This window comes from Baudoinia panamericana, assembly GCF_000338955.1.
Source record: "Baudoinia panamericana UAMH 10762 unplaced genomic scaffold BAUCOscaffold_13, whole genome shotgun sequence".
Taxonomy (NCBI): Eukaryota; Fungi; Ascomycota; class Dothideomycetes; order Mycosphaerellales; family Teratosphaeriaceae; genus Baudoinia; species Baudoinia panamericana.
In genome coordinates, this window is record NW_006911269.1 from 1,055,385 (window position 1) to 1,081,536 (window position 26,152).

The 26,152-nt window shown below is 55.6% G+C and overlaps 16 protein-coding genes across 16 annotated transcripts; 11 read left to right on the plus strand and 5 right to left on the minus strand.

Annotated features, from left to right (window-relative positions):
• Positions 1-1,159: 1,159 nt before the first annotated feature.
• BAUCODRAFT_294055 (uncharacterized protein) lies at positions 1,160-2,052 on the plus strand. Its single transcript, XM_007682619.1, has one exon. The coding sequence runs from the start codon at positions 1,515-1,517 to the stop codon at positions 1,980-1,982; it is 468 nt and encodes a 155-aa protein (XP_007680809.1). The 5' UTR covers positions 1,160-1,514; the 3' UTR covers positions 1,983-2,052.
• A 216-nt stretch (positions 2,053-2,268) lies between these two features.
• Positions 2,269-2,670, plus strand: BAUCODRAFT_27782 (uncharacterized protein; the record flags this gene model as incomplete). The annotated part of the gene is made up of 3 exons (XM_007682130.1): positions 2,269-2,340; positions 2,400-2,447; positions 2,482-2,670. The coding sequence occupies 3 exons, from the start codon at positions 2,269-2,271 to the stop codon at positions 2,668-2,670; spliced, it is 309 nt and encodes a 102-aa protein (XP_007680320.1).
• A 289-nt stretch (positions 2,671-2,959) lies between these two features.
• On the plus strand, positions 2,960-3,465 carry BAUCODRAFT_294059 (uncharacterized protein). Its single transcript, XM_007682620.1, has one exon. The coding sequence runs from the start codon at positions 2,972-2,974 to the stop codon at positions 3,311-3,313; it is 342 nt and encodes a 113-aa protein (XP_007680810.1). The 5' UTR covers positions 2,960-2,971; the 3' UTR covers positions 3,314-3,465.
• A 151-nt stretch (positions 3,466-3,616) lies between these two features.
• BAUCODRAFT_27783 (uncharacterized protein) lies at positions 3,617-5,267 on the plus strand (the record flags this gene model as incomplete). The annotated part of the gene is made up of 3 exons (XM_007682131.1): positions 3,617-3,976; positions 4,052-4,129; positions 4,194-5,267. The coding sequence occupies 3 exons, from the start codon at positions 3,617-3,619 to the stop codon at positions 5,265-5,267; spliced, it is 1,512 nt and encodes a 503-aa protein (XP_007680321.1).
• Positions 5,268-5,749: 482 nt separating this feature from the next.
• On the plus strand, positions 5,750-7,096 carry BAUCODRAFT_126491 (uncharacterized protein; the record flags this gene model as incomplete). The annotated part of the gene is made up of 2 exons (XM_007682621.1): positions 5,750-5,846; positions 5,913-7,096. 2 exons carry the CDS (start codon positions 5,750-5,752, stop codon positions 7,094-7,096), a joined length of 1,281 nt encoding a protein of 426 aa, XP_007680811.1.
• A 429-nt stretch (positions 7,097-7,525) lies between these two features.
• On the plus strand, positions 7,526-9,340 carry BAUCODRAFT_294714 (uncharacterized protein). Its single transcript, XM_007682622.1, has 2 exons — positions 7,526-7,950; positions 8,017-9,340. The coding sequence occupies exon 2, from the start codon at positions 8,020-8,022 to the stop codon at positions 9,214-9,216; it is 1,197 nt and encodes a 398-aa protein (XP_007680812.1). The 5' UTR covers positions 7,526-7,950; positions 8,017-8,019; the 3' UTR covers positions 9,217-9,340.
• A 219-nt stretch (positions 9,341-9,559) lies between these two features.
• BAUCODRAFT_78653 (uncharacterized protein) lies at positions 9,560-9,946 on the plus strand (the record flags this gene model as incomplete). The annotated part of the gene is made up of 1 exon (XM_007682349.1): positions 9,560-9,946. The coding sequence occupies one exon, from the start codon at positions 9,560-9,562 to the stop codon at positions 9,944-9,946; it is 387 nt and encodes a 128-aa protein (XP_007680539.1).
• Positions 9,947-10,532: 586 nt separating this feature from the next.
• On the plus strand, positions 10,533-11,457 carry BAUCODRAFT_77771 (uncharacterized protein; the record flags this gene model as incomplete). The annotated part of the gene is made up of 2 exons (XM_007682277.1): positions 10,533-10,718; positions 10,837-11,457. The coding sequence occupies 2 exons, from the start codon at positions 10,533-10,535 to the stop codon at positions 11,455-11,457; spliced, it is 807 nt and encodes a 268-aa protein (XP_007680467.1).
• A 32-nt stretch (positions 11,458-11,489) lies between these two features.
• BAUCODRAFT_78390 (carbohydrate esterase family 4 protein) lies at positions 11,490-12,212 on the minus strand (the record flags this gene model as incomplete). The annotated part of the gene is made up of 1 exon (XM_007682323.1): positions 11,490-12,212. The coding sequence occupies one exon, from the start codon at positions 12,210-12,212 to the stop codon at positions 11,490-11,492; it is 723 nt and encodes a 240-aa protein (XP_007680513.1).
• Positions 12,213-12,682: 470 nt separating this feature from the next.
• On the plus strand, positions 12,683-14,131 carry BAUCODRAFT_27787 (uncharacterized protein; the record flags this gene model as incomplete). The annotated part of the gene is made up of 1 exon (XM_007682132.1): positions 12,683-14,131. The coding sequence occupies one exon, from the start codon at positions 12,683-12,685 to the stop codon at positions 14,129-14,131; it is 1,449 nt and encodes a 482-aa protein (XP_007680322.1).
• Positions 14,132-14,222: 91 nt separating this feature from the next.
• Positions 14,223-14,493, plus strand: BAUCODRAFT_294486 (uncharacterized protein). The gene has a single exon (XM_007682623.1). It carries the CDS (start codon positions 14,314-14,316, stop codon positions 14,479-14,481), a length of 168 nt encoding a protein of 55 aa, XP_007680813.1. The 5' UTR covers positions 14,223-14,313; the 3' UTR covers positions 14,482-14,493.
• A 1,449-nt stretch (positions 14,494-15,942) lies between these two features.
• On the minus strand, positions 15,943-16,203 carry BAUCODRAFT_78052 (uncharacterized protein; the record flags this gene model as incomplete). Its single annotated transcript, XM_007682297.1, has 1 exon — positions 15,943-16,203. A coding segment is annotated over one exon (261 nt), but the record flags the coding sequence as incomplete, so codon positions are not given.
• Positions 16,204-18,885: 2,682 nt separating this feature from the next.
• Positions 18,886-19,378, minus strand: BAUCODRAFT_38585 (uncharacterized protein). Its single transcript, XM_007682239.1, has one exon. It carries the CDS (start codon positions 19,116-19,118, stop codon positions 18,945-18,947), a length of 174 nt encoding a protein of 57 aa, XP_007680429.1. The 5' UTR covers positions 19,119-19,378; the 3' UTR covers positions 18,886-18,944.
• Positions 19,379-20,515: 1,137 nt separating this feature from the next.
• On the minus strand, positions 20,516-21,046 carry BAUCODRAFT_126498 (uncharacterized protein; the record flags this gene model as incomplete). The annotated part of the gene is made up of 1 exon (XM_007682624.1): positions 20,516-21,046. One exon carries the CDS (start codon positions 21,044-21,046, stop codon positions 20,516-20,518), a length of 531 nt encoding a protein of 176 aa, XP_007680814.1.
• Positions 21,047-21,625: 579 nt separating this feature from the next.
• BAUCODRAFT_38590 (uncharacterized protein) lies at positions 21,626-22,704 on the minus strand. Its single transcript, XM_007682240.1, has 2 exons — positions 22,559-22,704; positions 21,626-22,507 (listed from the first exon to the last, which is right to left on the minus strand). The coding sequence occupies exons 1-2, from the start codon at positions 22,682-22,684 to the stop codon at positions 21,845-21,847; spliced, it is 789 nt and encodes a 262-aa protein (XP_007680430.1). The 5' UTR covers positions 22,685-22,704; the 3' UTR covers positions 21,626-21,844.
• Positions 22,705-23,577: 873 nt separating this feature from the next.
• BAUCODRAFT_54267 (uncharacterized protein) lies at positions 23,578-26,031 on the plus strand (the record flags this gene model as incomplete). The annotated part of the gene is made up of 2 exons (XM_007682261.2): positions 23,578-24,641; positions 24,738-26,031. Coding segments are annotated over 2 exons (2,358 nt in total), but the record flags the coding sequence as incomplete, so codon positions are not given.
• Between the last annotated feature and the right edge of the window lie 121 nt (positions 26,032-26,152).

Below are 26,152 nucleotides of genomic sequence, written 5' to 3' on the forward strand. Positions count from 1 at the left end.
ATGCAGGCTGTGCGGCGCATACAGGCCTCTACCCTTGTAAATGAAGGTGGAGTCAGAACTATCAAAAAGAGGACTCGAGCTCAGACCTTGCAGATTATTGCCCATACTAGATGCAGCTTCCCGCGGCGCAAGCGCCACGTGAGGGCCAAGGTGCGACAAGGTTCCCGTCTCCATGTTGGACAAGGGCGCTTGAAGACGATCATTTCCTCACTGAAGGTTAAGACGCTACCCTATTTAGCTAGAGATAGTTCGATGTGGGAAGCCGGCAGCCTGGGAAGAGGTGGGCTTAGAACGAATGATCAGATTCGGTAGGTTGTCAAGACGTCCGTGAGTGAGGAGGCTTTGGAAAGTATGGAGCAAGTCGCCCTGCAGACTGCAATGCGGCACCGGTGGAGACTGCGTTGGGTTGTAAACCACGATGCTGTTTCTTAGTCTGAGGACACCGTTGGGTGTCCAGTTGTACAACTGCCAACATTCAGTCAGAGAGCCTAGGCTTGCTGAGGACATTCTAAGCTAGCTAAGCCTGTCATCCATTACTGTCGGCATTCCCTGAGGAGATTGGAATGCCATTCCTGCAAGGTGGCACAGGGAGATACAGTCATTTGGTTGAGACTTCGAAGAGCATCAAGGTTGATTGCAAGGACCACCAGGTCTCAAAAGTTCACTATGGAAGCGCCCTGCATGCATGCAGCTCGCACAGACCTGCACTGCCAAGTGCCGGGGAGATCGCTTGCTTAGGCTAGAATGCAAAGAGGCATTTTACCTAACTTCTGCACTATAATAAGCACGTTAAACGCCCGAAGGAGATGAGCAAATGTAGCTAAATATGCAAACATAGAAGGAAAGAAAGTGGGCAATCCAGACTCCACGTCTATCATCTAGGGGCCGAAACGAGCAAACGTGTTGTCTCGACCTTTGTGCAACGCTGTACTTGACCGTCGCTTGCTGAGCGCCTCTGTCATCGGACCCCGATCCATCTGTCCTTTATGGCGAGCCTCACATTGGAGCACGAACGTGGACTAGGTCGTTATCCATGATGTTTCGTAGCAAAAGCAAACGGTCCGTCAAGGTAGGATCCTGCCTTTTGCACCTTTACCAGGTGAGAACTCAATACTAAAGGCTGTCTGTTGATCTCACCGCGCATGACCAGTTGGGGACGGTCTGATCGACGTTAATACAGCTGTCGTTTCAAGAGAACTGGCAGATATTAGCTGCCTGGATGACCCGTCCGGAGAAGCTCACCGAGTCGACGAAGTTGGCAAGCCATGTAGCAACGATCAATTGCACTGACCCTCGTAGCATACTGTCAGTGGGCTGGTACGCATACATGGTCAGCTTCAATATCTAGGTCCACGAAAGACGGCTTGTTGCACATGTGTGAACATCTTTCCGTCAGTCTTGACAATCTCTCGCTACATGTTTTCGTTTTGTTCCCGTCCCAACCATGTACAGGCCTGCCGTCCTGTTCAGCATTGTCCTTCGCGTCTCACCCTGCGTCAGCCTGACTGCTTCTCATGACCGGAGAAGAGAGGGAGATGGCACTTACATCAACACAAAGCTTGATGGAAGATCTGTTTGGTCATGGAAATCGAGTATGGCAGGCGGAGGCCGCGGGGGCGTTCCGCAACGCGAGATCACTATCCCACCCTCTTCGTTTCCTGCCTCGCAGTAGTGCGCTGGCGATTGGGCCGTATATGTACCACCTTTCTGCCGAACGAGTCTTCATGGGCGTAGCCGGGGCTGCAACCAATGTCACCTGTCTTCTCACGGTTTCAGAAGTCCAGGCAGATGTGAGTGTACTGATATGCCGGGCCGTCTCTGCATACTTCGTACGGTCCCAACCTACGGCCGGCTGTATACGCGGACTCGAAGTGGCCGATCGTGCCTATGAGGTGCCGGAAGCGGGAGCATCTAGACAGGACGACAACAAAATTCTTCCTCACAGCACACCTACTGCGCTTCTGTCTATCGCATATTATTGATGACAGGCATCGGCAGAGCGAACCTTCCCACACTCTCACGTGTTGCAGGTCTTGCGGCGTGCCTACGCAAGTGGAGCGAGCTCGGTTAGCAAAATTGCAGCAACATGCTGCGGAACGTTCTCTGGCAGCGTCACTACTGTCACAGCCGCGAACTAATCCCAGCCGCCCAAAGAGGCCCCCTCGCCCGCGCCTGAAGATGCTGTCGCGATCCCGGAGTGTTCATTGAAGCGCCTGAAGTGTTTGGTGAGCCGGAGAGGCTGTCGACACGCCCGAAGAGGTTGCGAACATGCCCGAAGAGTTTGTTGAGACATCGTCCATGCCGTGCGCGCCCGCTCGAGATAGCTTGTGGTTGGCACGGGTACGTGCCCGTGCCACTTTCAGCGTAATTCACACGATTGAGCACCATGGCCTGAACAGAAACTCTGGGATGACCGATGGCTGGGCCGCACCTTCCCAATGGGAAAGGTAAGAGCTCCAGCTGGGCGGCTTGTATGCTCAGGCTTTGAGAGATACGCTCGGCACCTGGCACAAGCGTGGTCGCACCGCTATCAGCCTGCAGACGTCGAAGTCGCGGACGCCATCCGACTATGAGGAGCTGGCGTATTGGTGGGATTGTGAAGAGGAGTTGTACAGCGGCCGCGATGTACTTGTCGTCTATTGGGAATGGGAGGTTCAGACCGCTGTGTGATTATACACCGTCCACCGGCGCCTGCTGCTCTTGTATATAGGCATGCTTCACAACGTCCGATGTCTGACCAGTACTCTTCAATCGAGAGGGTAGTCCAGCGAGTTTAATCGACAACGAGGCGAACCGGGACAGCGTTCCTAGCGGTTGCCGGCCGAGCTCGTCGCCATGAAGCTTTGGTATTAGCTTCATGAACCCTCCGCCAAGGCATCATGCACGTGACCGTGAAACACCCACTCCACTTCTGATCTCTTATTCGATATTATCCAGCCATCTCACCTCCTCCACCTACCTTGGTCCTATTATGTATTTCGAAGCGTGTGACTCCAATCCGGCTTACCACTCCTCAGCTAAGCAATGCTTTGTTAAACCTATAGTGAGCTCTGCCATCAAGGCAATAGGTGGAAGATGGCTGTCAAAAGCTTCATCACGTTTCTCATACCGTAGGCTCATCCCCGGCACTGATGGTAGCCACAACAGCTTCGCATCTATTCAAGAAAGTGGGATGACTGCCTGCTATAGCTCCCTGGTCTCAGAGCTACGGCCCTACATTGAATGCTCAACGGCAATACACCAGCTTGACGGTCCACTGCTCACTCTGGAGATGGTGATCCAATGTACTGAGCGTATCCATCCGAAAGGGTAGTGCGAGCTACTCATGGCAGCTATACGACCTTCTATTGGCATCACGTTTCCAGGAATATTAACAAGTCCACCATAGCGCGGTCTGCAGGCGTCTCCCTTAAGTCTCATAGGTGGTCTATGGCTGGTTGTGGTGAGCGTGTAAGCAAGGTAGGTTGGGTCGGTTAGGCATATCGCACACAATCGAAATAGTGGAAGGGTAGGCTCTCTTGACGTGCAAAACCTCAAGAACCCGCTCATCTTCCCTCCTCTCTTCCATCAACTTTCCTCCCACCTCTGAGGGATCGTTCCAAACCGAACTCTCACCATGAGGTTTATCATTCCGGCAGTTCTGAGCGTCGCTGCCCTGGCCATCGTTCTTCCTATCTCTCACAACGGTCTCGAGACTGCTCTCAACGTCACCAAAACAGTCTCCGCGGTTGCCTCAGCCGAGGCGGAGAAGATTCAGCCCGCACCCTCCGGACTCGCTTATGACGGAAGTGTCAAGCTGCTTGAGCTTGTCGGTGAGGTTGCGGACAGAGCTCACGACTCTCTGAATAAGGTCGCCGCCCGTGCCGCCAAAATTCCGGCTAACTTGCTCTCCTCTCCGGTCTCTGTTGCGGGTGACACTACCCGGTCATCGGACAAGAAGCTCTTTCCTCGCTGCGGCAAGAAAAACCCGTTCCCCGTAAGCTCACGATGCACACCGCACCGAGGAGGTGCCACCATACCAGGCGAGAAACGTTTGCTAACATTCCAATAGAAGGCTGTCGCGGAAAATGCCCCTTGTGACCCCAAGGATGAACACACTTACCAGCCCGCGGACGCACCGTTCCACCCGGTAGGTGACAGCTTCATCGCCATACATTGATGACAGCCTTCACCTTTACTGACACGCCCAATAGAAAGCTGTTGAAGACAACGCGCCGGATAAGCGTCCGCAGCCGAAATCGACTCGGCCCGTCGCCAACACCCTTAAGCCAGGCGATCCAGCACCAACCATACTCCCTCACGACGGATATTACACAACGACCATGTCCGTGCTGCAGCAAACGTACTCAGAAGCGCCCGTGCCGTCTGGGGCAGGACAATGCCAGCCGCCTCTCTGCTACGAAGGCTCTGCAGGTACCGTTGCAGAGCGGGACGTGGATGCCGCTGCGGCCGTCCAAGACGCCGACGAGCGCAAGCAGCCGGGACCTTGGAGGCCGGGTGACCCGACGCCCACCGTGCTCCCTTCCCGGCTGTGGTCTCACACCACGATGGCCGTGCCGCGGCCAACGTACATGCTGGCCTCACTGCCGTCTGGAGAAGGGCAGTGCCAACCACCTCACTGCCACGAAGGCCTTCCGGGGGCAATCGCGGATGTTATGCCCACTGTCGAAGTCGACAAGGCCGCAAAGCGCGACATGGATGCTGCTGCTGCTGCCGACGTCGTCCTTCGAGCCACAAGTACTTTGTCAGCCACGGCAATGATCACTGCCAACCCTTGCCCATCAGGCTTGTGCCACGAGATCACGACTGGTCTGGATGGTTACGCCACGCCTTTCGCGGCCGCGACTACCGTCAAGCAATGCACAGCGCCCAACTGCTACGCCGGACTTCCTAGCGGCTTCCAGACCAGCGTCAAGATTACGAAGGCAGAGACGAAGACGAAGCGAGACGCCGACGCCACATTCCACGCCGCGACCCCAACCGCTGATGCCTCGAAGAGGGACCTTGACAACGCCGACGCTGCCGACGCCGCCGACATGGCTGACAACTCAGCCACCTCCAACAAAAGCGATAAGCAAAAGTGCCACTGGGGCAAGTGCTACTTGACTGGCTGGGTGACCAAGCGCAAGACCGATGCTCCAAGGAAGAGGGCCAACGACGCCACCGACAGCGCTAATTCGCCCGTCTGGATCCTCTGCTTTTATGAAGGGAAGTTTTGTCACGGGAGAATGAGGCCGATTTGGGGGGTTAGAGGACGAGAGGGATAAGAACGTGCCGTGTGATCCAAAGGCCACGGTGACAGCTTGCCTGCCGCCCCACTGCCATGAGGGCCCGGCAACTGCGGAGACTTCATAGAGGAATAGCCATGCCGCCGATGATGGGAAGGAATAAGGAGGGATGGAGAAGAGATTGACTGGCTGGGAAGAGAGTGCAGACGGTCAGAATGTGGTGATGCGGCGGTGGCGAGGCATCTTGGGTTGGAGGTGCTTGCGAGAGAGGTGTTGATGGTGTTCACAACGATACCAAGAGTTGTCTCATTTGTGCGTTACGACTAATGTCAGTCCGCAGCTTCGTCTGCTATGTATGTTCTCTTCTATAGTGTGGTGTAGTCTTTAGGAGTACTGTTATACCACACATCTCCTGACGTACCAGCTCGCTTGGTCACGGCTCAAGACAGTGAAGCTGATGGTCTTGGCGGTCCATGTCGGTCTTTGAGCGACAGCCCTCCTTTGCATGTCGACTTTGAATCATGTCCACAGTACCATATGTGTGCGCCAGGTGCCTTCGCCAGTCAATTAATCGATCTGTGAGATTTTCGAGGCGGCAGCTGCGCCTGCAATCTACTTGTAAGCTTTTGTGCAGTGCAAACTGGAAAGGAAGCAAATCCGACGACTGATCGAGCGTATATGCAGCCGCTCCCGTCCACGCCATCTCGCCTACACTCCTCTCACGAGCCCGGGCCGTCGCGGACGAGTATGCGAGCATCTCTCAGCGTCTCGCCAGCGACTACGATGCGAAAGCAGCAAAGCGCCTCGGCGAGCTCCAGTCCACATCGGCCGCCGTGAAGGAGTATGACAAGGCGCATTCTGCGCTCACGGAATTAGAATCTTTACTCCATTCACCAGACAAGGAGTTACGGGATCTAGCAGAAGACGATGTTCAGCCTACGAGAGACCGGATAGAGCAGGCATCAGCGGCTCTTAGGTCCAGCTTAATACCCGTCCATCCATTTGCGCACCTGCCATGCCTTTTGGAGATACGGCCAGGTGCTGGCGGCGACGAGGCTGCTCTATTCGCTGGTGATCTGTTGCACATGTATGAGGCCTACTGCACTCGCCATGGTCTGCGAACGGCACGGTTAAAGTTCGAAACTGCAGACGGCATGGTCTCAAGTACTGGAGCAGGTGGCACGCACCTTCAAGAAGCCATATTATCTGTAGAAGATGCAGGTGCATATGGCAATTTGCGCTGCGAAGCCGGCGTGCACCGGGTCCAGCGTGTGCCTGCTACTGAGAGCAAAGGCCGCACGCATACCTCAGCTGCAAGCGTCCTGGTCTTACCATCTTTGACCTCGGAGAACGATGGAGAGACTGGCGAGGACAGCTTCAACAACCCGAAGAGCGACTACTACGTCGACCCGAAGGATGTTACTACCGAAGTCATGCGCGCAAGTGGTGCAGGAGGCCAACACGTTAACCGCACCGAATCCGCCGTCCGACTCACGCACATTCCGACCAAAACAGTCGTAGCGATTCAAGAAACCCGTTCGCAGATCCAAAACCGGGAGAAAGCGTGGCAATTGCTCCGGTCACGCATCGCGCAACAACGGCGCAATGAGCGGGAGGAGGAGATTGCTCGCCTGCGACGCGGTGCCGGCGCAGGCCGGGTTGGTAGAGAGCACAAGGTCCGAACATACAATTGGGGCCAGCAGCGCGTTAGTGACCACCGCAGTGGCCTCGACTTGCGCAATCTGGATGATGTGATTGCCGGGGGTGAGTCACTTGATCGGGTTATGGAGAGCGTGAGGGCGTGGATGGCGGAGCAAGAGGTGATCGGTCTGGTCGCTGAGGAGGAGAGTAAGCAGAGCAAAGTGTAGCTCAGCCGGGCACACTCTTGCCTCACTGTTGCTGGGTACGGGTCATATGCGATCATGCCCGTGCTATCACGGCTTTTGATTATGAACTCTTCAGTCCTTCACCGCACTTCGCTCGCCATAACAATAGTGGACTCCCAGTCATGTGGCAAGCTGAGTTCGACGCCCACAATAGTGGTGCCACGGCTTCTACGAGCTGACATTGGCCAACGGCAGTGCGACTTTCGACATAATCCAAACTAGCAAGCAGTGACTACGAAGTGCTCGGAAGGGATCACGCATGTCAATCCGTCGAGCTCTACTCTGCGTATACTTTTCTTTCTATTCGGGAAGGTCCTCGATTCCTTGAAGTTGCCAGTTTTCCGACATTCGCGATGATCGGCATGCTGCTGTTGATTCTCGCTCTCTTGCCGTTCGTGGCTTCAGACCCAACGACGACTATCCACCTGCACCTCACCGCCACCACGGAGGTCACAACGACTGAGACCACATCGCTTGCGCCGGTTCCAACAGCAGGCGACTGGGAGACTGTTTTGATACCAGTGCTACAAAGCGGAAGTGTGCTTGCCAGTTACTCCGCTGCAGGCATCGATACGAGCTTTACTTCAGCTTCGAGCGAATCGTCTTCGGCTCAAGCAATATATATGCCATGCGAAACCGGTCCGGTTATCAATGGCCAGAGCTCGTGGGCTGGTACTTCGTACTGCCTGGCAGCAAGCGCCACGATGAAGGTGAGTACAATGCAGCGTTAGGGCTCGCTGAATACCACTGGCTCTTCCAGTCAGTGCTTCTGGCGAGCAACAGTGATCAGTGGTAGCCCTTCGTGGCCTGTTCGATGCGTATTCACCTCTGCTAAAGTAACTATAACACGCAAAGCCTCTTCGACTGTCTAAACCGCACACGATACTAATTCAACTCCACAGGCGATGATGTCGACAACAACTCTCACAGCCGTAAGCACGAAGTGGCTTACGTCTACTTTGGCAAACATCATGTCAACCACGGCGAGCAACCTAACGACGATGCTCATGTCCACAACAGGGGTCACGACGGCGAGCACGTCCGCTCTCAACCCCACAACTACCTGCTATCCAGACGCGTACGGCCAAACAAATTGTTTTGATATTGTCACGCCGAGCACCTCTTGGTGCACAACCATGGGTTGTCAATGGTATGCAGTCACGGGAACAGAGAGTACTATAACGACAGCGTCGCTGCTGCCGACAGTCTCGGCAATACCCAACTCCACGGCGATACAGGAGTGTCTGAACGCACGTGGAGGCGTGTTTAACGGTATCGTCAGTCCTGGCTGCGCTGCCATGCTATGGCATCTTGAGGCGTGCTATAACTCATATGGTCCAATCACGGATCCGTATAACATACCACAAAGCCATCTGTTCCAAGCATGCGCTTGTGAGACATACGATAACACGCCGTTCAATTCGAGCAGCTGGTTATGGCAGAATTTCACCGGCTGCGCGACTTGCCTTGAAGCGTCCAGTTCCGGTATTACAATGGACATCCTATCCCAGCAACTCGAGGACATCGACAACTTCTGCCGCTCACAGAACCCGGTCATGTATTTGGCGATAGCCGACTTCGAACAGTGGCTGAAGTTGGTACTGGCTGGGTTAACTCTCACCCAGCCGGTGCTATCAGGAATCATCACCGATAACTTAAAAGCCAGCTCGCTATTCACAACAACGCCTCCACTCGCAAACCTGGCGTATGGACCCTCTGCGCCCTTCGACGGCAGCTTGAGAGGCGTCGTTCCGAACCTGATGACCCAGGTACTTACAAGTGTTGGCACTGGGTCCGCATCAACATCTACTACGGTGGTGTCTATCACGATGCTCGTTGATTGGGAGTCCGCGTCGATACCTCCAGGTTCCATAGGTTATTACGATCCAACGGCTGCCAGTATCGAGGCTGCCGAAGCTGCGAGTGCGAGCCTGCAGAGCGCAATCAGCCAACTGGAGACTGTCGGTCAGGGAGGTCCCACGGGTCCACGATGTATCGGGCCTTGCCCCAAGCTCTCATGTTCCACGAGATTTGTTTCCAGTCAGGTGAAAATTGCTTCAGTCATGGTGGGGTTAGCCATAGCTGTATGCTTGAGTTTGTAAATCAAATATTCCTAGGTTCGCATTGCACAAAACAGCAGTTGTGCGGACGAGGGCTGCAACAACATGTCCGAGAACCGCAATGAACCGTGTAGTAGATTGCATGCCTTGGAAACTATGCGCCCAAGATGTATCTGTTCATTGCTTCTGCCGCTCAACGGCGAACTCCGACGAGGCTACATGTTCGCTTGCCGTATCGAGTATATATCGTCTTGCTGGGACTCAGTATACTGCATACGCGTAGAGGTGAATGAGTTCCAGCTACGTGGGCGAGCCTGAGCAGCGTCTTTTAGCAATATCACAGCAAGTACACCCAGCATATACCTTCTCTTCTGGGCAGCCCGGCATGGCTCAACGGCCCTTCATAACCTGCCATGTGCTCGATACAGTCGCCGGCAAGCCTGGCGCTGGTATAGACGTGAAGCTGAGACTCCTTTCACCCGCTTCCGAAAGTGAAGCTCAATGGACGGCAAAGACGAACAGCGACGGTAGAGTGCCCACCTGGAGCTCGTCAAGCGAACTGAACGCGGTTGTGGCTAAGCTGAAGGGCGACATTGGCGATGACGAGCAAATGGTGTGGTGCCTGACATTCGACACTGAAGCGTACTTTGGCAAGGGCAAGACGTTCTGGCCGCAAGTGGACCTGACGTTTGCGGCAAAGAAGGAGGAAGAGCACTATCATGTACCGCTTTTGCTCGGGCCGTGGAGTTACACCACTTACAGAGGCTCGTGAGGCACGCCGAACAATGTCACCCTCATTTCCGCCAATGCTGGCATGACGAGATGTTACAAGGCTCCGTACAGTTCTGCATGCAGCTAGTAAGCGAAAAGACTCGGGTTTTTGGCAGGAGAGGCAGGCATGACGACCTGGAAGCACCTAGTGTCCACAGAGACCACGAAGCGCGCGACTATGGTGGGTATTTCAGCACCGGCACTGTACAGACATCGACTGGGAATGCGGGAAGAGTCACAACACTACAACCTAGCGAGCGCCTATCAGAAGCAGAGGCCAGAGAACCGACCGTGAAAGATATGGAGTTGGCTATCAGCATTAGAATCAACGATCACTGATAGTGCAGCATTCGAAAAAGTTTAAACTTTCGCTCATTCGATACGCTCCCACAGAAGCATCAAGAGCTGTTCCGTGAACTCCTAGAGTAACACTATGGTATTGCTCGCTTGCACTAGTCCTCGCTGTGTCCCCTGCTCTGGGGTCTGCATGGAAGGCACGCTTTAACGAAGCGATCTCGGCGAAAGTCAACCCCCACTTAATGGCAACTTCATTGCTGGCTTATGATAGCTACATATAGTGTATCACTATGCCAATCCACGATCTTTCGAACAAAGTCGTCCTGCTCACAGGCATCGGCGCAATTGCTGATGGATGGGGCAACGGCACAACGATTGCAGCGCTGTTTGCTAGGCAAGGTGCCACAGTCTTCGGTTGCGACATTAACTTAGACGCAGCCAACAAGGCTGTGAACGAGATTCGGAACGATCCTGAAGTAGCTAGCCATCCAGCTAGAAATAGTGGTCACGCCGCCGTGACAGTGCTGCAGCAGAGTTGTGTATGTTCCATGTATCAGTCGGCCGCAATCGTGTAGTAGCGCTAATCATCCGCAGGACGTGACGAAGAAGGACCATTGCGCGAGCCTAGTCCAAGCCTGCAAAGAATGTTACGGCCGCATCGACATCCTCGTCAACAACGTCGGCAAGTCCGAGCCCGGTGGACCAGCAGAGATGTCCGAGGAAGTGTGGGATGCGCAGATGGATGTCAATCTCAAGTCTGTGTACCTCATGTGCCACCTAGTCTTGCCAATCATGGAGGAGCAGAGCACCGGTGGTGCCATTCTCAATGTCTCCAGTGTCGCCGGTCTGAGGTACATTGGCAAGCCGCAAGTTGCGTATGCGGCAACGAAGGCAGCCATCATCCAGTTTACCAAGACCACAGCCGTGATCTACGCTCAGCGAACGAACGGCAAAGTGCGACTGAATACTATCGTCCCGGGTTTGATCAACACGCCGTTGGTGTCGGTGTTGGCGAAGAAGTACGCCGGTGGCGATGAGGAGGGCTTCCGGAAGGTACGAGACGCGCAGGTACCCACAGGCAAGATGGGTACGCCGTGGGACGTGGCTCATGCGGCGCTGTTCCTGTGCTCGGATGAGGCATCCTACATCACCGGCCAGGAGCTGGTAGTGGACGGTGGCATTGTTAACAGCACTGGGAGGACGCCGCAGGGTTAAGATTGCGATCCGGCGTGGGTGCTGAATCACGCTCACGTTCCGTTCTCCTCGAGTAAGCGCGACACCGTAACGATCTCGTACCCTCTCCGCCTAATCTCGGGTAGAACCTTCTGCAGCATCGGGAGCGTCCAGCTCCGGCGATCATGACAGATGATCACGGCTCCCGGTCGTAGCATGCTCAGGATATGCCAAGCGTTGACACGCCAGTACTTGATGAACGGGTCATGCGGGTAGATGCTGCCCAAGATGGTCTTGTAGCCGAGTTTCGCCGCGACATTGAGTACACGCTGGCTAAAGATGCCGGAACCGGGGCGGAAATAGCGGCCTTCACGTGCCATTCCCGTGGTCTTGTAGGCTTGACTTATGAGTCCGTCCACGTGCTGAATCTCCTCACCCAGAGTGCCGCTCGAAACGTTGATGCTTGGTTCGTCGTGCATCGCATGGTTGCCTAACTCGTGGCCTTGGCGTACTATCTCGTCGACGATGTCTTCGCGACCAGTTACTTGTCCTCCGATGATGAAGAACGTGGCGTGAGCGCCATTGGCTTGGAGAACCTCCAGCAATTGCTTGGTATACTGGGTAGGTGCATCATCGATGGTCAATGCAACCAGCTTCTTGCTCGTCTCGATGTGGAAGAGCACGCTTGGAAAGCGATTTTGAAAGTAATTGATCACGAGCTTCGGCGGCTTGTAGATGACATACGCCGGCAATATGACCAGCAGAGCAATGATCAATGCAACAGTTTGTACGGCCATCCGTGTCCGGCGTGCTCTACGGCGTGTCCAGCGGCCGGGCAGGCGGAAGAATGGATTGACCAGAGGCATTGATCACCCATCACTAACAACATGAAAAGATGATGGTCATCTTGTCTGCCTGATGCAAGGCCCACCACAATTAGTAGAGACAAGCTTCGCCTGCATGGCAAACGAAACAGAAAGGAGAAGGCACGCTTTAGAGTTGGTTCATGGCCTGTGCGTCAATGTGACTGCCCCACCGACAGCGATAGGCCCCTCCATGTAACTTGCTTGTCCTCGTGCTACACTTGATGAAGACATTAATCGCTCATATCAAACCTTTCTTCTCTTCAGCAAAATCGACTGGTCTGCGCTGCGTTCGTAGGCGATCGGTCAACGATATAAACACATACCAAGCGCGATACCCTATCGCAAGAGCGTCTTCAACAGCTTCCTGGCCCTACATATACCGAACCACACCCTCGCCCAGCATGGCACCAAATCTGGACTCGTACTTCAAGACAGTCGACGCCAACGCCGAGGCTTTCATTGACCGCTTGCGGAAAGCCGTAGCGATACCGTCAATCAGCGCCGAGGACGAGAGACGGCAGGATGTGGTCAAGATGGGCATGTTCCTAAAATCGCAGCTTGAAGCATTAGGCGCGCATATGGAGGCAAGACCACTTGGCAAGCAACCTGGCAAAGAGCATCTCGAGCTGCCACCTGCCATCATTGGCCGCTACCCGAAGGAGAAGGACGAGAGCAAGCGAACGATCCTCGTCTATGGTCACTATGATGTACAACCCGCGGCTAAGGTTGACGGCTGGAGGACGGAGCCGTTCGAGCTCAGCATAGATGACAAGGGCAGGATGTACGGCAGAGGCAGCACAGACGACAAGGGCCCGGTACTCGGGTGGGTAAACGCAATCGAATCGCACCAAAAAGCCGGCGTGGATTTCCCTGTCAACCTCTTGATGTGTTTTGAGGGCATGGAGGAGTACGGGTCGGAAGGTCTAGACGACTTCATCGTGGCCGAATGCAAGCCTGGCAAGTTCTTCGCCGACGCAGATGCCGTCTGCATCAGCGACAACTATTGGCTGGGCACCGAAAAGCCATGCCTCACCTACGGTCTCCGAGGTTGCAACTACTACAGCATCGAAATCAGCGGACCAGGCCAAGACCTCCACAGCGGCGTATTCGGTGGCACAGCAGCAGAACCCATGACCGATCTCGTGCGTGTCATGAACACACTCGTGGACAAAGACGGCAACATCCAGATCAGGGGCCTCTCCGAACTTGTCGCGCCCGTCACCAAAGAAGAAGAGAGCCTCTACACCAACATCGCCTTCACCATGGACGATTTCTACGAATCTCTGGGTTCCAAAAGCAGCATCTTCGAAGACAAGAAGAAAACGCTCATGGGCCGCTGGCGCTACCCTTCCCTCTCCCTCCACGGCATCGAAGGCGCCTTCTCCGGTGCCGGAGCAAAGACCGTCATTCCGGCAAAAGTCACCGGCAAATTCTCCATCCGCACTGTACCAGATATGGAACCGCACGAGGTCGATACGCTCGTGTACAAGCACGTCGAGCAAGCCTTCGACAGCTTGGGGTCGAAGAACAAGATGCGCTGCTGGCTGCAACATAGCGGCAAATGGTGGGTGGCCTCGCCCAAGCACTGGAATTTCACCGCTGCGGCGAAGGCGGTGGAGAAGGTGTGGGGCGTGCAACCGGACTTGACGAGAGAAGGCGGCTCGATACCCGTGACGTTGACATTTGAGCAAGCGACGGGTAAGAATGTGCTGTTATTACCCATGGGCTCGAGCACGGATGCTGCGCATTCGATCAACGAGAAGTTGGACCGGAGGAACTACATTGAGGGTATCAAGCTGCTCGGGGCATACCTGCATTATGTGGCGGAAGAGCCTATGAAGGAGGCTTAGTCGCATAGGAGACGGGAGGGAGGCATAGATTCATACCTGAGCCTACCTTCGTTCTATGATGATAACCTGCTTCTGTAACCCTACAGTTCCACGACAATCGTTCGCGATGACGTTAGTTCTGAGATCGTATGTGAAAGCTCGATGCAACTCTATTCCGCCGTCTACACTCAAACGAACGTACAATGCGATTAGCGCCTCCCGCCGCGCATGCCATAATGATTCGTCCATCATCCCATGCAATGCTCCACCGTGCACTGCTCCACCGCGCAGAAAGCGTAGCGCCTTTCAAACCATGCCCGCCGCCCCTAAAACCCAGCCCTGAAACCGGACAACTCCATGCTCGCTCGTAACGCACCATAGTGATACCAAGAAGCTCATTCTGTACGAGTCCGCTTGGACGACTCATCCTCCACTCCATCATCCGCCGCCCTCTTCGTTCCAGCGCTTATTTCCAATTGCTCGCCTCTCTCACCGCCGCTCGATTGCTGCGGCGGCGATGGACGCCGAGGTACTCCACCCAACTCCGGCGCCTGCGCGGACGTGTTCGTACTGGCAGGTCCCCGCAAATTAGGTGCTGTGTTTCCCTCCGGCGCTTCAGACTCCCGCACCCATTCCGGAAAGACAGGAGGCCCGCGAAACGGAGAAGGCTCCGGTATTCCGCGTCTATTCAACCACTGCAGAAACTCCGCTTGCCCTCCAAATGCCTGCTGAAACTGCTGTTGTTGTTCTCGGGTGAGCAGGTAGTACTGTTCCACCGTGGGCATAGTCGCCAGACGTTCCCATCCGTAGGTACGAATATCTTCTCTCGTTGGTAGTGGGCCCAGGTACCTGGGCGGAGGGGATAATGTGCCATTGGGGCCGGCGTACGGTTGTGGGTTGCGCGGTGGAGACGGTGTTGTACGAGGCAGATTCGTAGCCCAGATCTGCTGTGCCGGCTGAGAGAGCTGTCGGATGATGGCTGGTGGTATGCGGCGCATACCACCGAAATGGGCGGACAATCGCTCGAGCTGCACGTGATGATGGTCGAGATTTGACGAGCCCGCTGGGAGCGCAGCTTGCTCTCGCAGAATGTTCGTGACGGTCGAGCTTTCGGAGATGGGAGGGTGCTGTGGTGCCACTGCCGGTAGAACTTGCTGTGGAGGTGCCGTCGCTGGCAAAGCCTGCTGTGGAGGTGCCGTCGCTGGCAAAGCCTGCTGTGGAGGTGCCGTCGCTGGCAAAGCTTGCTGTGTCTCGTGTGTCGCCTGCGCATCGCGTTGAGGTGGTGACAGCCTTGCCGCAGCTTGCCCAGCCTGCGCCTGGCCATCTGTTGCCGCCGGCGTAGCACTTTGAGAACCCCTTGTCGGTCCTTTCAGTTGCTCATACCGCGCCATAATTGCGTCAAGACGGCCACACACCGTTCTTTCCTCGTCCGTGTGCAGCTCAACAGCCGGCGCTGCGGCGCCACCATTTCCGTGGAACTTCTCACTGGCAATGTCGGTGCATCGCTTGAAGAGCTCGCTATGGCTATTGAACGCCTCCGAGTTCGGAGGAAACTGCGCCAGGTAGTGAGTCCGATAAGCGATGATTTCCCGAATCATGCTGTCGAAGGACATCGGCATTGGTGGAGCTTGCTGCTGCTGTCGACCAGGGACCATACCGTAGGCTTGTTGACCGAGCGCGTAGGGGCTCGCATACGGACCTGCACCGTAACCGCCGTACCCTTGCTGCTGATACTGCAAATGCGGTGGTATTCCTTGCTGCCAACCCTGCGGCATAGGCCTCTGCGGCGGCGTGACGCGTCGTTTCTTCTCTCTTTCCAGTGGTACGTCCGGGTTGATGATCCACATAGAACTCTTGCCGTTCTTGCCGTTACGCAGAAAGTGATCGTTCTGCAGCAAGTTGTGGCGCACGCTGGACTGCCAGCCAGAGGTACCTGCCCGGTAGCGATAGTAAGGCCACTTCTTGCACAACGCCTCATAGATTTCTTGGAGGTCACCAGTACCGATGTCTCGCAGAATGTCGTCCAGGAGGTGAACGTACGTCATGGCCGGCCGTTTGAGTTGCTCCTCGGTGTACTCACTCTCTTCCTTCATCGGTGAGAAGGCCTTCTGCTGGACTTGGATCTTGGGCGGCACTGGCTTGCGTGCGGTCTCAGCAGGCGTGGCCGAGACTTTCTCGTCGCCTTCAGCCAACGGCGTACCCTGCGTGGCAGTTGCCGCGACTCCCTGCTCCGTCTCGATGCTCTGCACGACACCCACCAGCTCGGGCGGTACCGGCTGTCCATTTGCAGCCGCCTTCTGCGCCGCCTCACGCTGCTTGGTCTCGGCACGCACAATCTGCAGTAACGTCTCGATCGATGGGACAGCATGTCCAGCCTTCTCATAGTCCTTGATTTTGCGCTTGATCATCGACTCATCGCGTTTGGAGATGACACCGTTCTTCGGCGGCCGCCCAGGACCTTTACGCTTTTGTGGGAGCTGGTCGTGCGGAACGTTTTCCAGTATCGAGCCGGGCTGGATATTGATAGTCGGCGGGGATGGCTCTTTCTTCTCCTCGGCCGCTTCACCTTCCTCACCTTGCTCACCCTCCTCTGCTGCTTCCACGGGAGCCGCCACCTTCGGCTTCTTGCCTTTGTCGGCCTTCCGTGCCACGTCCGGCGACTTCTCAGGACTCTTTCCTTTCTTCCTGGTGACCTTCTCTGCCTCCGCTTCAGCCTCCTTCTCCTTCGCCTTCGCTTTGCCCCTGTCAATTTTTAGCTTGAGCTTCGGGAGCTTGGCTTTCGGTGTAGGCGGCTCTTCTCCCTCATCATCGCCATCAACATCTCCGAGTGCGTCGCTCAAACGCCGTGCGGCAGGGCTGGTCCGCAAATCAACCTCATCATCAGCGTCACCGGCAACATCATCGCTGAAAACTCCGTGACTCAGAGTCTCATCAGTCTCGCCAAACTCATCGACTGGCAGTTTGAACTGAATGTCTAAAGAGTAGAGTTGGATACGATCACCGTGCTGCAGGGAGACTGTGGCATCGCGCTCAAGTAGGTCGCCGTTGACGGTTGCAAAGCGACCAAGCACCTTCAGCTCCCACGCTTCCTCATCGAAGTTGTAGTTGAACAGTAAGTGCTGCTTCGAGATGCGGTTGATGTCTTCTGGATTCGGAGGGTGAAGCGGCACGAACGCCTCCTCGGGAGCGTCATCAACGGAAGCAGTGGCGCCTGCGGGAATCTCGGAGTCGTGAGCTTGGTAAGTAGCAGGGTGCAAATTTGCTGGGGCGATCGACGTCGTGGATGACGATTTGGAGATGTACATTTGACGACGTCGGCGCCGTCGTCGACTATGATCCGCCTCATTATCAGAAACGGCCGCATAGGATACAGCGCCCCCCTGCTCGCTGTAGTTGCTCGGCAATGCACGAGCTGGACGACCTTCAAGTGACTCGTTCGACTTCGTGGACGGACCTTGCTCGTTGTCGCCATCACCAGCTTGGGAAGGCTGACCGAGTTCAGAGCGATACTGCTCGAGGTCCGACATGGCCCGTTCCGCATTCACTTGTTGCTGCTGCCTAAAGCGGTCATCAAGACGTCTTTCCTGGTGTACGCGTTTGTGGAAGTGCATGTCCCGGCCGAGTGTAACTTGCAGGGTGGTGATGTAGTAGTCACCATCATTGAAGGCAAGCTTGGCGTAGCCTCTCATGGCTTCTTGCTCGCCTGGAGCGAAGCTAGCTCCATAAGCCTGGTCGAGACCTTGAGTGTTCTCGCTCACGTCGAGCTCACCGTCAATGGCTTGCGGTAGAAGAGCTTCAGTGTTGAATGCTGCCAAGGCAGCTGCAGCATAGACTGCATTCGTACTAGTCGGACTAACTTGCTGCTCGTCCACATTCCCACGGACATTGCTGGACTGAAAGTGGTTCATTGGCGGCACATGAGCAGGCGTATCAAGTGCGGTTGCGAGATGCCCACGTGCCTCACCCCAGGCAGCGGGTACTTCATCGTAGTCCGGTTTCGGTTCGGTCAACAAGTCAGTATCAATGCTTAGCAGATTCTCTCTGCCGTCCGTCATCCCGAAGGCTGGACGATCCGGTGTATATGGATTACTCGGCAATGGCGGGGCCGATTGGGCGACAAGTGCGCCAGCTCCGCTGCTGTCCATCTCTTGAAAGGAGTGCGAAGGCGGCCTGGCTTCATAGCTAAAACTGCTCGGCGGAAGTGATGTCGGAGTATAACGCCACGTGATGCTGGAGGACGCGGAGGACGTGAACAACGAGTCGTGTCCGGGACGATGTGGCTCGGTGGGTGTGCGGTGTTGAGGTGGGTGATACCGGCTGAGTAATAAGTCAGCAGTACCGGTATGATTGTTCACGTGGTAGCAATGCCGACACGTGAGCGGATTGCGACTGTTTGGATAGCGGTGGTATGGGCAGTGGATTCGATGAAGTCCGCTGTAGTCGAAAGGGAAGACTGTGTACGGCCAGGAAAAGTTAGCGTTGCAGTCGGTGAAGGAAGGAGCGAGTAGCGAGCGGGTGAAGGCGGCAGTTCTCCGCCTGCAGGGATGATCATGTGGAAGGAACGTGCAGGTGATTTGTTGATGTCGTTTCGCTCTATTCTTCACCTCCACCTCCACAGCTACCACTACCACGGTATTACAATGTACACACAATTATTGATTAATGAGACACGCAGCTGACGGTGATGACATAATTCTGGTGCCGGAGGCAGTTGGTCCGAAGGAAGGACACGCTGCCGCTCGACGCCTCGTGGGGACAGGAACATATTCCAGGCGACAACCAGCGCGGCGAACGGCAACGACTTCCGCACGTCCACGACTTTTCCGCCCTCCTCTTACACGGTCTGGCTGGAAGTGAGTGCCTGTGAAGCGAACGACGACGTACCTTCGCCTGTGATCACGTCCGTGAACGACGTCGAGTCCTGGCTAACCCGAAACCGCCCCGGATCGAACACCGCCGGTCCGGCCACAATACTGACAAGGTGCTGTGTGTCCGTCACGGTGTCCATGTCGAATTGCGTGCGCGTGGTGTGTGTGGTGTACGTGTCGTGATCGGTCTTGGCTGCTAGCTCAGTAGAGAGAGACCATGGTTCTGAGCCAGAGAAAGACGAGACTCAGAAGACAAAAAGTCCGCGAGTTATCTTGTGCGAAATCATCTTGAGGCCGTCTCGTGGCGTCCTCATGCTACCCTTTCGCCAGTTATTGACAGGCCGAATGGTAAGATTTTGGCGTAGAGTTCAGGATTACTGCAGCCCCTGATACGACGAACCAGGTGGAGACATTATTACCACTGCGATGCTAGAGGAGGTATCCGACAGACCAAACGCTGAGCCTCAGGAACACAATATCGATGCAGATGACATGTCTAAAGATCCTTCCAGTCGACGCAGGCGAGGTTCTAAATGCTTCGAGAGCCGATAGACATTGAAAGCGTGCACCACAATTTCAGAACAGACGCAAGATTGATGTCAGGACTGTTCATGTTTGCCACCTAGCCTCAACAGCACCCCTAGAGAAGAAATGTCCAACCGTCTTGACCTGGTGCACAGCGTTGGACACGACGTCTTTCCGCTACGCCTCGACCTAAGAATCATTGCCAGAGCCTACAATCTCTCCAACAGGGATTTGACGTCTCCCACTTCTTGCATCGCCAACAAACTAATACGATTGCAATCCACGTTTGAGGGCATTCAACCCATTCGAAATCTCTTTAGTGAGAGCCTTGTGTTTACCTCAAGGTCCCTCATCCAGCGCTTCTACACAAGGTGTACCTTTGCCATTGAGCGACTAGGCTTGGTTCAGTTCCGCGTGACTCTAACGCTCGACTTGAAACATGACTGTAGGAGCACGGGCGTCCACTCAGATGGACAGGTATTGGTAGCCTCTTTCAGCAGCATTTGATGTTTAACGGGAGAAGGGCGTACGAAATAGTCCAAGCTAATAGTTCACTGTCGTTTTCGCTCGTAAGACGGTAGCATCAATATTCGTCTCATGGAAGACCACGTTCTTGAACAACAAGAGACAAACCTACGACGATGCGCAAAACCACTGTTGTCCTATCGCGAGATACTGTCGCTATGATTGACCGGAGGACAATCAAAGCCAGGACCCACTTCAGTCTTCTCGGAATCACTCACATCCTCCATTAAGACCAAACCGTGTCTCGAGCGTGGCCTTGGCGTCGTCGGCGGAATGATCTGCGCCATCCCTGTCTCCGCCTCCCCCCTTCTCGCACGGACTCGTTTCCCGCGCACGCTCTCGGTGTCTCGACCAGTGACTTGCGGTCTGACGCTGCAACGTGCGCGGATTGAGTGGCGGCAGCGGTGGGTTCGCCATACGGACCGACGATCGCTCGCTCCGCAGCTTAACTGGCATCGCAGAGGCAGGTGTGATCGGCGTATGCGGTCTAAGCGGCATAAGGAGTCCAGGCAACGAGACCGGCGTGGGAGGTCTTCACAGCCGTAAGTCGCCGACGGTCGGCCTCGAGCGCTCGAGAGGTGGCATGCATGTCGACTACAGCACCCGGATCCACTTCTACCCCTTCGATGACCGGGACGTTGACGTCCTGGAACAGCGGCTCCGGAAGTTCCTCTTTCGTCTCAACATAATTCCGCACGCAAATGCCATGGAGCTTGTTGGGAAACAACTCCTTACCAGCAAGCATCTCCCTCACCCCAGCACCGATCAGCCTCCACTTTCCCTTCTTCGCATCCTTTGCCGTCATCTCGACGACAAGAAGGAGCGTGTTATCACGATCTGGGTGTTCGAGCCAGGACTTGCCGCCCACCCAGTACAGTCCCCGGTGACGGCATTTCTTGATGCCATGGTCTTTGCAAAGCCGGTCGAGGCGCTTGTCGAGTGTTCTAGCTATCCGGGCGTATATGTGGTTAGATGCCAGCGGAGTGAGTGGTGGGAGGGGTGCAGAGTGCGGTTTCATTTGATTTCGGTGTCGTAGGCGTCTGGGGAGGGGCGGGTCGGGAAGCACATTGTTGCGGCGTCTTGTGTGTTAGCTGGGGTTTGGAGCCTCTGGCGCGTATCTATATGACGTGCGCCAGGCAATTCAAAAGACAAAGCAGTTCAGGCCGGTTTTTGGAAGAATATAATTTCGCATGCTCGATGTGGGTCGTGTATGGAGCTTCTCTGGATTACCAGCTTGGGTATTGGTTCTTGTATGAACAACGAAACATCTCCTTCCACCCTCCCACTCTGATGCTTTCTGGAAACTCTTGCCAAGGACCCTCCGTACACATGCGCAAATGGCCAACGACCGATTCAGAGGGCTCTAGACTCGCCAAGCCCGCCGTGTAGCAACACCCCATCCTCAACGTACGATAAATGTCAGTGTGTTATACCACGCCGGCTAACGTCAAAACTGGGTATTGCGACTCGGTGGGCTCGTGAAGTAGAGCGCCTTGGTGATGATTCCTTGACCACTTGTGTAGACCAGACCAGCGGAAACGAAACCTTGGCGTACCTGACGCTGATGTTTCCGAGCGGAAGCTGACGATCTGTCACGGCTTGGCGGGTTGGAGAAATCGGCCCTGCCTGCTTTCGGCGTGGTCTGTACAGTGTGTTGGTGGGATCTCCGGATCGACTAGGGGCGACCGCTCGTACACATTCCCGAAGGCTGCTTCCGGACTTCGCCAACGAAGTTGGTTGTACACGAACTCGGTAAGCCCGCTCGTGTTCGCACCCTCCAAAAGACAGCGTATTGTCGTTCCCTTCCTTCCCTCGCTCACCCATTCCGCTTAATCTGCACCTCCAACTCGCTCAACCTCTCCACCACCCTCTTCCTCAGATATTCACTAAGCCCCAGCACGCCCTCCCTGGTCACAATCCGATACGTCCCGCTCTTCTGATACCTTCCGGTACCATCCACAAACTTCCCCTCCCCATCCACCTCCAAACTGCCAAAAATATCCTCCGGCCACGCCACCCTTCCAAAATCAGGCGGATTCCTTTGATCGCTGACATGGATATACCCGCCTCTTCCCGCTCCGCCCATGCCGCCCTGTGCACTTGCTCCGCCTGCGCCATCGCCTCCCGCTCCGCCTCCGCCACCGTACTCGGGTTTGGTCGTTCGTCCAGTTTGTCCACGTTGACGACGCTGACGTTGCCGTTGGGTTTGTTGGCCTGGGAAGAAGGCGCCGCCAGACCCGAGGTAGGAGCCGGCTTGAGAAGCGTACATGGCGGCCTGGGCTTGGACGTCCGGGTCTAGAGGCGCGTGGGTGGCAATGGTGGTGTGGAGGAGATCGAGAAAGTGATGGTTTTCTGCGAAGGAGTCGGGGGTGGGGGGGATGGCGGTGGTGGTGCCGATTGCGAGGTGGGGATTGGGTGGCGTGGTAGGAAGGTAGGTGAGTAGGTGGGCTTTGGAGGTGGTAGGGTGGGGATGGATGTACTAGGACGTATCAGAAGGGAGGTGTAGGTGGAAGTTCAGGTCTGGGCGTACGATGTGTGGGTTATTTGGCAGGGTTGATAGAGCTCGGCGGATGGTCGAAGGAGAGGTGCGGGCTATCACTTTGGCGCATTGGAAGGATATGGCGGGCCGTGCCAATGAGGACGTAAGCGTGGCCATGTCGTTGTCGGTCCCGGGTAATGCTCTACGCGATGGACATTGCGATGCTCAACAAGTTCGAGCATCGATGGATACGTCACGTGTCCGGCACATGCCGATCTTCTGCCTCCACCACGTGAGACGGCAACGGGCTCTGTACTAGGCTACTGCGGCGATGCTGCAGGTGATGCTGGATGTAGTATAGCTCCTTCGTACCTACTTTAGCTGGACTCGTCTCCGGCTTCTTCGTCAATCTCCACCACCCTCTCCACCCAAATTTGACCCCGCCTCGAGTGACGATGGAAGACATCCCCCACCACCGGCACACATTGTTCGCGATATAGAACAGGGTTGATAGTTTTGAGCAGGAAACAGCAGTATCGCAGGCATTTGACAAGCTTGGCAGGTGTCGGAATAGGCAGGACAGCAAGCACGGAAGGTGGAAGAGAATACAGTCGAGCAGCTGACCATTGACTGCGCTGGAACGTCAGCGTAACCATTCTAAGCCGCGCCCGCACCGCATCGAGCCGGTACCGAGAATACCACACCTGACAAGGAAACGCTATAGAAACAACCCTACGGCGGTACCGAGTTTCCTCCCCTACCGCAGCACCTGGGGCCCCGCTTGATTGCCTGTGCACATTTCACCAACTGGGTAGGAGCGAGCGACACCACCACGACGTTGCTACAGCGTCTCGGGAAACGAGCTCTTTTGTACCACGTTACTTAAGCCGGTTCCCCCGGCCACACCTCTCCCCAACATGACGTCGATGATAGACGACGACGAGCTCTCCATCTCCATGTCCCAGCCTCGCCGCCCCTCCAAAGACGATGGCCGACGACAATTCGAAAGACAAGTGGGGACATCAGCATCCTCCTCCAGCCGCGTCTCTGTTCCCCGTAAGGATGCTAACCGCCTGGGCCAGTACAACATAGTAAGGACGCTAGGGGAGGGCTCTTTCGGCAAGGTGAAGCTCGCAGTCCATACCTCCACCGGCCAACAGGTCGCGCTCAAGATCATCTCGCGACGCAAGCTCATTACTAGGGACATGGCGGGTCGCATTGAGCGAGAAATATCATATCTGCAGCTATTACGGCATCCACATATTATCAAGCTGTATACCGTTATTACCCTGCCCAATGAGATCATCATGGTGCTGGAGTACGCCGGTGGAGAGCTGTTCGACTATATCGTGCAAAACGGCAAGATGGCGGAGGACAAGGCGCGCAAGTTCTTCCAGCAAATCATCTGTGCCGTGGAGTACTGTCACCGACACAAGATCGTGCACCGTGATCTCAAGCCAGAGAATTTGCTACTCGACGAACACCTCAACGTGAAGATTGCCGACTTCGGTCTCAGCAACATCATGACCGACGGAAACTTCCTTAAAACCAGCTGCGGCAGTCCGAATTACGCTGCGCCTGAAGTTATCAGCGGAAAGCTATATGCGGGTCCGGAGGTCGATGTCTGGTCTTGCGGTGTCATTTTGTACGTGCTGCTCGTCGGCCGCCTACCCTTCGACGATGAATACATTCCAGCACTGTTCAAGAAGATCGCGCAAGGCAACTACATGGTGCCCAACTACCTCTCTTCGGGAGCCGTGCGGCTTATCAAGAGGATGCTGCAGGTCAACCCCGTCAACCGCATCACTGTGCCAGAGATCCGGCAGGATCCGTGGTTCATGAAAGATCTGGCGGAGTATCTGCAGCCGCCTGTGGAAGACTTCATCGATACGGGTGTCGATCCTAACCGGGCCATTGATCCGTATGCGTTGAGTAAGACTAAGCCGAAGCCGATACAGGAGAAGCTGCACAACGCAGTCGTGGACAAGCTTGGCAAGACGATGGGCTACGCAAGGGTAGATGTGCGAGATGCGCTAGCGAAAGACGAGCCGAGTGCCATCAAAGACGCCTACCTGATCGTGCGGGAGAACACATTAATGAAGAACAATCCCTTGATGGAAAAGGACCAGCCCATGTTCTTAGCGCAAAGTCCGCCGGTCATCGAGACGAAGTGGCCTCAAGGCACGCCCATGTCCCCAGCTCTCCAGCGACCCACGATGAGCCCTCTGAGCGCAGGCGCGATGGAACCTCCTTTGCGACCGCCATCCTACGAAACGAAAGACGGTCGCTCGCCCGCCTCTACTGTCGCCATACTTCCGTCCAGTCTTCCGGGTTTCCACGAAGCGTACATGCGCGGCTCTCTCACCAAAGCGACTTCGCCAACCCAACCGCACCCGGACGAACTCTACGAGCCGGGCCAGCCGCGTACGAAGGAAGAACAAGAAGCTACTGCAAGAAGGCTAAAGCCTCATAGCAAGAGCTCCGTGAATCTGCACCATCGTCACGAGCACGTGGAGAAGCCGGAGCCAATGACCGCTTTACCCGAGAGAAGTGCGAAGAAGGTGAAGCAGACGAAATGGCAGTTTGGCATTCGCAGTCGGAATACGCCCGCTGAGGCCATGTTGGCTATCTACAAGGCACTGAGGAAGATGGGCGCAGTGTGGGAAGTCTCGAGAGCGCGTGAGCCGGGCGCGGGGAGCGGTGAAGGCAGCCCTGAGCGGAGAGAACGTGGTGGTGATGGAGAGGAGAGCCCGGAGTACAGCGATTCCGACCCCGAGGCCGGCACGGACCCGGAATACGCCACGCACGAGGAGCAAGAGCGGCGACGGCGTAACCGCGCAGCTGGGTCTCGCAGAGGGCGGGAGCGGTATGGACGCTGGAACGATTTCGGCTATACCCTGCCCGAGGACCCATGGGTGATTCAAGCGCGGTTTAAGAAGGATGGTATGTTCCCGCCCGGCGTCGCGCATCCTTCTTCCACACATAGCTCGCGCGTCGACCTGACCTCGGCGGGTTCGGGCGCGGTGGAGGGGTTGAGGAGACGCAGTGCCACGACGTCGAGTCACGAGAACCAGAGTCGGCCCGGCAGCGCGATGGCGAATTCGGGGATTGGCATGGAGAATTTTGCGGCCACTGGTCCCGCTTCAAAACCCGTGGAAGACTGGCCCGCGCCCAATGAAAGCCTGTGGGTTTATGTCACCATCCAATTGTACAACATCGAGAAGGACTTCTACTTGGTCGACTTCAAGTGCGCCGGTTACGAACGGCTGGTGCGCCGGTTTGCGAGGAAGGTTAGTGGGGAGATGAGTGGGAGTCACGGGAGTCACGAGGCGGATGTGGCGAGGGTGGGTGGCGAGAGGGAGGGTGCGGAGGAAGAGGAGGAGGATGATTTTGAGGAGGGCGATGATGGCGAGCAGCTCGTGGGTGCGGGTAGGAGTACGGAGGAAAAGGAGATAAGCAGTCCCTTCCCATTTCTGGATGTCAGTTCGAGGCTTATTATTCAATTGGCGGCGGAGGCGGATTGAGGGAGGCGACCATACCTATCGGGTATGTGCGAGTGGCCCCATTCAGGACCTAAGGAAAGGGTCTTTGATTTTTGGCGGAAACGACGTTGACGAACAATTTGCCAAAATGCACGCAGCGGTA